General features: G+C 38.9%; 1 protein-coding gene across 5 annotated transcripts in view; it reads left to right on the forward strand.

Annotated features, from left to right (window-relative positions):
* Positions 1-9,534, forward strand: part of TNRC6A (trinucleotide repeat containing 6A) — a 48,475-nt gene that overhangs the window by 1,396 nt on the left and 37,545 nt on the right. For all 5 annotated transcript variants that reach the window (XM_019512782.1, XM_019512785.1, XM_019512781.1 and 2 more), the window contains exons 2-3: positions 2,083-2,104; positions 8,897-9,238. In XM_019512782.1, coding sequence (XP_019368327.1) covers positions 2,083-2,104; positions 8,897-9,238 — 364 coding nt within the window. The remainder of the gene's footprint in view (positions 1-2,082; positions 2,105-8,896; positions 9,239-9,534) is intronic.

Raw genomic sequence — 9,534 nt, forward strand, 5'->3', positions numbered from 1 at the left:
ATTTTGCTATCTTTAACCTTTTTTTTCCTTCTTTTTTTGAAGTCATGAGTAGCTTTTGGCTCTGAATCTTCTTCAAGGTGTGGATCTCTGTGAGTGCACTGGCTGTCTCTAATCACCATGAATGTTTAGCTGACTTTTTAAAATTCACCCCCTTTTTTAAAATTTTCTACACAGAGGCTTAGTGCTAGAAGTCAGTTGATAACCTTTTAACTTCCCTGGCACGTCTGACCACTGTGAACAGATGAATCTAGCAAATCGTCTGCTGAGATGCTAAATGTTGCCTCCTTTTTCTGTCGCTCTTGAGAGGGTGCCAGAATAGTGACTTAATGATCAACTTGAAACGCACGCACTCACAGCTGTGACAGTGATAAAAATCCAGCCGTAGGCCTGCTATAGCTCCCAGGATCTGTAGGTCAGCCAGCGGGAAGTGGCAGGGCTCTTACTGCATTAATATGCTGCTGCCCAATAAACCTGTTACCGAGCTGCCATAGGAAGGTAACTTCGGTATAGAGTCCTCGTGTCCTTAAATGAGCCGTTTTGCAGAGTTGCGTGAGGGTTGGGCTGGGAGTAGGGCTGGTGGAAGGAAGCTCTGAATACTGGGTAATGGCAGCTTTCCTCACACATTTAGTTTTTTGGCCATCATAAAGAGTTATTTTCACCTGCTTGCCTGTGGCATGCTATGGGGTACCTAACTTGGTAGCAGTTTTGAGGGTTGGGGGGGGATCGAGCCAGGGGGTAAAGGTGAGGTAAGCAAGTGTGAGCTTGGTGAGTTCGTGCGTTGCTGTGTTCTGCAGAGGCAGCCCTTTGCTTACTTGCACTTCTTTCATTTCCAATGGCTGGAGTGGTTTTTCTCTTCTTCAGAAGACAATTTAGAGAGGTTGGCTACATTGGTGTCCAGAAAAATGAAGAAAACATAGGAAGTGCATCAGAAATTATGAATTTCTTGGAAAGAAGTCTGGCCTTTGTACTCTGCCTACATATTAAACAGTATATAATATATCTTTGACAACATCATTTTTTGACAAAACTAACAATAAAAACCTTAATATTAACAGTTAACATACTCTTGATTTTTATCAACATAAATGTGGACATGGCACTAGTAGTATTAATAACCTGACCGTATAATCAACCCTAACTGCACTGATCTTCAAGCCTTCTAGCTATCAAATCTGTCAGCTTTCCGCCATTTCTCTGGGGTCAAAGAGCAGAGCACGACAGTGACAGCTATTAGTAATGAGCTGTAATCCATTTAAGAAACATGGTAGGCTTTGGGCCAGTTGCTGTAACACAAGCCATTTATGTTTGCCTGTTAAAGGGCTCTGTCACCTACATATCTCTTTAAAAACATTTTGATGTCTACATTGCATGTAGTATGGAAGATTATTACAAGCTCTCTTCAGAGAGAGAAATGATTTTGTTTCCTTTGTGCTGTTGAGAGAACATTATGAATAATCAGGTTTGCCGTCTTCCCTTGCATAGTTAGACCTGCACAACTATGGAGTGAGAGGGGAAACTTTCCGTTACTTTGCGGTGTAGCTTTATCAGTACAGATTTCTTGTTGGCTGTGTCCAAGGGCAACTCTAAAAGTAACTTGTGACAACTTTATGAAAAGTGAAAATTTTAAATTTGCTCTGCCCCTGCCTCTCTCTAGGTTCCCTGGTTTGCCTTTTGCTGTTGTGAAACCAGGGAACCTTCCCCCACCCCCGTTTTTCTTAGCTAAAATAAAACCTTTTATGTCAGGTGTCTTATATATGCTAGGTAAATAATCATCGCTACTTTTAATCATTTTAAAGAAACATAGTCTTTGGGATTGTGCTTGAATGTTCATGTGTCACATACAGTTGTCTCAGATTCATTCAGTCTTCTATAAAGGTTAAACAGCCTGGTTGGTAGAAAGAAACAGCAAAGCTAAAGACTGGTAAGAGGCTGTAGAACAGGGGAAATCTCTTTTCAGTTGTTCACTTAGCTATCAGAACAGTTTTAACAGGAGGGTCCAGCAGGAGGATGATGTTAGAGTTTATAAGTACAGGCAAAGGATCAGAAAATCCAAATGATTAACATTATTTCTTTTTATTCTAGGCCATTGAACAAAAAATCAAAGGTAAGTTGCTGTAAAACTGTTTATTTTATATCTTCTTTCTGGATTTTTTAAAAATTTTATTGACAGAAATTGGCTGTCTAAAATGTTTTTACTACTGAAGGGACAGAGTCTTGGGAGATGTGCAGACAGTGCCAACAAGGTGTTTGTAGGTTCCCCCAAAATGTCATGGGCAGGCGCATGCTTCCACTCATCAAACTGTCCTTTATTTCAGCAGCACCATATATAGGTACCTGCACACTCTGCATTGTCGTCTTGTTCTTCCCTTTCTCTTCCTCTTCTTCCTCAGTTCATTTAAAATGCACAAAAACATTTGTAGCCTTCTACCAATTCAGTATTACAAATCAGATGATACAGTGCATCTGTTTGAGGTAGCTCTTACTGATGTCCTATTAGTATGATTAGGGTTCAAAGTGATAGAAAGGCAGGTGATTAATGTGACCATCTTTGAAATGAAATACTGAATTTGGAGTTTAAATTTCCTGCAAAGAATTAGTGAGCCCATGTCTACAAGCTCTGATTGAGCTCAAGTGCTCAAAACCATATGGGAGTATTGCAGGGTTTTTTTGGATATTTGTACTGTGTATTTTAGGCTTTGAGTACTACTTTTTAAGAGAGAGAATCATTGTTTTCCTCTTTGTGCCTATTTAACTTCTTTTTCATTGTAATTCAGATCATATTAGTTAAGAATTTGATAAATACTGTGCATATATGCATGGGGCTAATGTATTTGCTAAATTCTGTATCTGTAGAAATACTGGGTTTAATTAATACTTAAACTTGAGACACATTCCTAGCAATTTGTCAAGGATAAAATGTTGCGTTAGCCATGCTAACTTGAGACTCTCCACGTACAAGTGTTTTCTCCTTTTGCTACCCGATGCAGGCAGCCCTAGTTCCAGCTGTTTTGAGGTGAGCCCACATCTGGTTCTCTCATTCTAATGGTTGACCAGTTTAACATTTGCTTACAGAAAAGCTGACTGCTGCAGGGTAATATGCTCCTGACATAGAAGAGTGTTGTACAGGAGGAAAGGGGAAATTTTTTAATTCATAACATACGTTAGTTTGAGGCAAGAGGAACTTCTGCATTGTGCTGTTATGGAGTCTTCAATGGACTGTTCTTTCATTAGTGAGAATTACAAACCAGTGCCCAGGAGACCTAGTGTCAGATCTGCAGATGTCCTGTGAATGCTGCATTCATTGATTTTTTCTTCAGTGGGTTCCCTTGCCTAAATCAGTGAGGTTTTGTGGCAGATTTTGGACATGGGCCCTCATACTTAGTGAAGAGGTTAGACAACATCCTGGGAGCTTCACACTTAATAAATATTTTCAGTTTTGTTTTTTTTTTAAGATCCCTCTTTCAAACAGTGCATGGAACTGCATGCAGTAATTTCATCAAATACAGAATAAATCCTTCTCTTGGCTTCACAGCCACTCCTAACATACCAAGATTTTAAGGTACTAGGTATAAAATCCAGCAGCATTACAGGCCTGCAACATCTGAGCATTATGAATAGTGTCATATTTGCACCATGCTGTAATAGATTAGTAGATTGAGAAAAATAGTGAAGGACAGGCTAGGGCTAGGGTAAATGTTTACTTTAAAAAATGTAATGTTCACTTTAAATACACGTCTGATCTGTGTTGCCTCTGAAATGATACAGTGATGCTCACAACCAAGGAAAGAAAATATAAGACCTTATAGCTGAAAAGAGGAAGAAAGGAGTTGATCTGTGTCTTTAGACTACTTGATTGCCTTTTCAGTACAAGGAAATAGTTCAACTGGGAAGATTAAGAAGACCTTTTTTCTTAGCTTTTCAGTTTTTGTTAGGCAAGATTTAATGCAAGTCATTAACATGGAAGCAAAACTCTAATGTTGCATTATGAGTAAAACTGTTTAAGCACGTGAAAGGTAGAGGGAATTAATTGTAAACTCTACTGCAGTGATCCATTCTGGTTGTCCTTTTCAATAAGGTAGGGATGTGATGAGATTCAGCTATGGAGTTGTCTTTAAACTATGATTTGTCACACTCAGAATTTGTCATTTATGTAGTCCAGCTCGCTGATTCAGCAGTTCTGTCTGCTTGTATTCAGGATGGAAACTTTCAAAACTAAAAACATTTATAAAATTTACATCACATTAATTTAATAAATTCTTGATTATGCAAATGAGCTGAAGATGGAATACAATAGTATATGATCTGTTAACAGTTTATATTGTTTCTTGTAGAAAAGTTGCATGAAAAGTTGTGGTGCGAGGAAAAAGCTATTGGTTAACTCTAAAACTCATAGCTAGGATCACTACTTGCACCATTTTTTTCCTGATAGTCCCAGAACCCAATCATCATAAACCTGAGTAGGAAAATAAATCTGAACTATTCATTACCTCCAGATGGAATATAGTAGTCCGATTTACATTACTGGTAAATTTATTATACCCGTACAAATGAAAATGAATAGTCGTTTGATACTGTGTCATTGTCTCAAAGAGTGCACATTTTCCCATGCAGTTGGATTTTAAATTAGACCTATTCACCACCTCTTTAGGGAATAGATATGTTCAGCAGCTAAAACTGCAAACTCTTCAGAGGAAGGGTACTGTCTTTTATGGATTTGTACAGCATGGGGCACACCAGGTCTCTGCCATTTGGGACCCTGTGGGCATTGCTGTAATATAAATTAAGGAATTGGAAAGTGCTTTGAGACTTTAACCAATTTTAAAGGTGCTACAAGACTGCTTCTACTCTAACTTAGACAATTGGTTGGCAAAAAAGCTTTAATTGTACTTGCATCTAATACTACTCAAATAAACCTACTCCTTCATCATGAGTATCCCATTTATTAAAAATGTCCATTAACTGGACAGTGGCTGTACAAAGAAAATGGCATCAGGCCCCAAACACTGGACAAGATGAATTTATGCAGAAGAATAAGTTGTAATGTGAAATTCCCTTTCCATACTGCACTTCCACATATATAAACAAGGCATACATTAATGAAGTAGTTTATGTACCTGAGCAGTGGGGTTAAGGCTGATTTTCCTGCTGCCTTTGGTCTGTTGAGTATTTGGGGGGAAAAAAGTAAGCTAGATCATCAGTTTAGATGGTTTTTAGTTTGCCTTTTAAGTTTCCCAGTTTTCTAGAAGGACTGAGTTTAAAGCCACTGCTTTTGTTGCAGAACAATAAAACTCCAGATCACCATTGCAATAGAAAGTGCCTTTAAAAATAGCTGGGTAGGGAGCTGAATTCCTTTTTCTCATATTTCCTACCTTTGAAACTCATCTGTGTGCTCTGTGACTGTACTGAGAAGTTTCCTGTTTGACTATGCTTTTTTCCTTATTGAAAAAAAAAAAATGTTACACTGGCTTTTAAAGCTTGAAAGTACAAAGAAAAAGTAAACGGATCTCTAAATACTGGCTGTTTAAAATTATCTGAGTGCCACATAATTCACCTTTCTGCAGATCTGCAGGGGTTAATGAATTAGCAAACCGTTAAGATATTTTCCAGATCAGCTCGCTCAGCTTACAGCTGCGGCCATTTTTTCCACAACGAAAATTCTAGCAGTACATCTTCTGTGTGTCAGCTCAAAAGCCAGACTTCCTCCGTTTGCCCTTCAGCATTCCCGAACTGACAACTCTTTGGGGCATGACGTGCAAGGACAGTATATTGCCATGCATTTTCAAGAGGTCAGCTTAAGCAGAATTAAGGAGAGAAACATTGAAATGACAGCCTTGTGCTGCTCTGTGTGTGGGGTAGTGGCCGATTTGATCTTCGCGAGCTGATTTTGTTTGAATGAGACTGTTCTTTCCATCTGCATTAAAGTTGTTCAAACAGCTGCCATTTTTTTTTTATTGGAGGGGGAGTTTAAGTCACTGGGCCCCTACTCCAGAAGTTGGCAAGCAGCACTCTTGTAGCAGTAAAATGACACCATGCTTCTCCTCCATTTTCTAATGAAATCTGCAGAGTGGGAAAGCAACACAAGTTGGAAGCGTCTTTCTTTGGAATCTCTCTGTAAACTGTAACTGCAGCTTCCTCGGGCTTGTGGGTTTTCAGCAGGTTTGTTCTTTCTGAATCTTTGTGTGTTGTCTCCAGTTCCTTTCTAATCTTGCTACTGCTTGTCATGAAAATTAGGGGGAATGCATTGCAAGCCTGTTAACAGAGTTGTCTTTCTACTTTAGGGTGCCGTAGAACAAAATGCTGATGTGCAAAACGGGTTTGTGTCTGTTTTGTTTATCCAAGCCCTCGTTAAACCAGGGAACAAGATGATAACGGCTCTCTGGGATTTGGAGGGGGATTTCACATTTACACTAGCCATATTGTAGCATTTAAACGTTAAAGTGAGAGAGTTAGGGTTTAAACTTCAGTCAAGTTGCTGATTACAAAATGCAAATGGACAGAATAAATTGTGTGGGGTTTTTTGTTTGTTTTTTTTTAAACTTTCCATGACACCATGAGAAATAATTGTTTGGGGCCTAAAAACATCTATGTCTGATTAAATTGAAAAATCACAAATTTTAAATTCTGCTTTAGGGCTTGTTTGATCTGTAGGTAGGAAGTAGAAAGTGTCTTAAGCTAGAATGTTTTGCCTGCATATTGGTTGTATTTTATTTAATTGTCAGTCTACAAAGAATAATATTTTATCCATCAGGGAAATGTGTACAGACTAGATAAGACCTATGCCTTTTTATATGGTGTAGCAAAGTGTGTGTTCATATTATAGTTATTTGGGGTTTATTTAGTAATTTGGAACACGTTTACTTGTAGTCTGTCACTTACAATTAACCAATTAATTTAGGTATCCAGGAAATAGTTTAATTTGATAACAAGCAAAGCTAAAAATGTTGCTTCCTTCCTATGCTAGTGCAGAGGGACTTTTCCTAACTCTCTTTTTCACCTCTCCTATAATATATTGTGTGTGCGTGTACACACAGGATATTGGGTGAACCAATAATGAGTTATGTTGAGCACCAATAAGAGTGTGCCAGATTTTTTTTAAAAAAAAAAAAATTCCCTGTAGCATAGATTTTATAATCTAAATAGGAGGGCAACAAAAAAAATCTTACATGCCTTGTACGACGTGCCCAGAAGTGGATTTATCAACAAGTGATGCAATTCAGTATTTTCTGTAAATAATGTCTTGGCACAGTGTTGGTAGACTGTGCAGGAAGTAGGTTGACATCCTTGTACAGCTGTCAACATGCCCTAGATCAAAGTTTTATGTGCTTTTAACTGCAAAAAATTAGCCGGTATGAACAGTTGCATCAGAGCGTATTGATAACATGTATTTACTAGTAAAGAGTTAAATAAAAACAAATCGTGAACAGTGAAGTAGATCATGTCCCAGAGTTGAATGGGTAAGATGGACCGTAGTAATATGTGGGTAGTGAGTATTAAAATCTGCAATAATTATGCCATTTGTGTTGGATGTTGTACTTCCCTTGTAACATTTTTGAAACAGTTAAAACTTCCCTGTTATATCATTTTAGAAGGCATTTTGTCTAGAACTTAAAGCGCAAAGGCGGGGGAAATGGATGGATGTGTGTTCAAAACGTTTGAAGACATTGAATTGCATTTATGAAAATCGTATGGATTTGATCATGGGTTATTCATGCAGTATTGCATGTGTGCATCTGAAACATTGTTCAGAGCTGAATTCAGTGGCTTACCAAAATAAGTAACAACTTCCATCAGCAGAATTGAATATTGCTAGTCATTTTATCCATCTTATCAGTTTATCTAATTACGTGAGATATCTTCTCTTGCCATGCCCCTGTGCATTAAATTGACTTATGTTTTGGCCATCCCTCTGCCTAAATCTGTGCCTCTCCATTCAGCTGTGAAATAGAGTAGAAGTGGGTCACTGCTGTGGCAGAGCAGTGGAAGATGGTGGTAGTGTGGCATGTGCATGTTTGTAATCAGCTGAAATAAATAGCGTACTCCCTTTCTCTGCCCTTGAAACTCATACCAAGGGTTTATATTTGTTAGTGGACCGCTGAAGAAAACACGCTACTTCACATGTCCCTTGAATGCAAGAATTTTATTCTTAAGATTTTGTCACATTGTTTCATAGCCAAACCAAGTAGGGGATTTAGCCACAGAAGTCCATTAATTTACAGGGAAGTCATGTTGTGGGGCTAAATCCATTGGTCAACTTTCAAAATCTCAACCTAAACGGAATTTTCTTTGCTGGTTATTTTAGCAAAGAAAACCTAAAACAGAACAATTTGGCTTCAATGTAAGATGGACCTGACGATACAAGGTGCCTCATACAGTAACAACTCTGGCAGAGCTGTTTCAAACCATTTCTTGTGGGGAGGATGTCTGAAAATAGTTGCTGCAAAGTATTAGGTTGGTTTGTTTCTCCCCAAAAAATCAAACACCTTACACTGTTTGTATGCATTAAAGGCCAGGCCCAAGGAAACATATTTGTGCTTCCTTTTATCTGATTCCTGTGTTCCTGATCAGGAGCTGCGGGGAGTGAACAAAGGTAGAATAGCAGGCACTGCAACTGCCTCTTTCTTGCTCTATCTGGGTTTGGTGTCTATACCCACGCACGGCATCCACAGATTCTGTGACTTCAGCTATGTGGTAACGTGGCCAGTGTTGAGTCTAGGAAAGGTGATTTGGACTTTCAGCTGGATGCTGATGTGCATGTAGCAGAAATAGGAAAGGAGTTGCGCATTTCCCTAAAAGTTTACAAATAGCCCAGAATATTTGTTTCTTGTGCTTTCTTGGGATTTGAAAACTTGCACAAGTGACTGATTTTCTTCACCTTTTTTATTTTGGTGGGGGGCAGTGCCAGAACAAACAAAGACCAGTGTAAGCCAGCCTCAGCCTGTCACCTCCAACGGCACTTCCACAACAACCAGCACTAATAATAATGCCAAGCGGGCCACAGCCAACAATCAGCAGCAGCAGCAGCAGACCTTGCCTCGATACCCTCCTCGTGAAGTACCACCACGATTTCGACACCAGGAACAGAAACAGCTTTTGAAGCGAGGTCAGCAGTTACCGGTCATAGCTGCAAACCTGGGATCTACTCCTAAAGTATTAAACAGCCAGTCAGGAGGTAGCACTGTTGCAAATAAACAGCCAGTGACCAACGGCGAAGTGCCGAACAGCAGCAAAAAACAGCCAGGTGAGAGATGGGGTGTCTTATTTAACTTCAGTGATGTTATTTCTTTGCTAACTATATTATAATGTTTCTAAATGTGAACAGCATGGTGTGTGTTTTAAGTGCAGGGGATAGCATAGTGTGCCAGTTAAGTGGTAATTTGAAAAGATGTTCTTTTGTGATCACTTCCTACTAACTGAAATGTGGATGATTCACAGTTCATTTTTAAAGCACTGACTCCACACTTGTTTGTATTCTGTAGATGCTTATACACTTTGGATCACCTAGATCAGCAGTTCCCAAACTCTGACAGATTGCAC

Source organism: Gavialis gangeticus, unplaced genomic scaffold, assembly GCF_001723915.1.
Source record: "Gavialis gangeticus isolate Ggan-Ray unplaced genomic scaffold, GavGan_comp1, whole genome shotgun sequence".
Lineage (NCBI taxonomy): Eukaryota > Metazoa > Chordata > Crocodylia > Gavialidae > Gavialis > Gavialis gangeticus.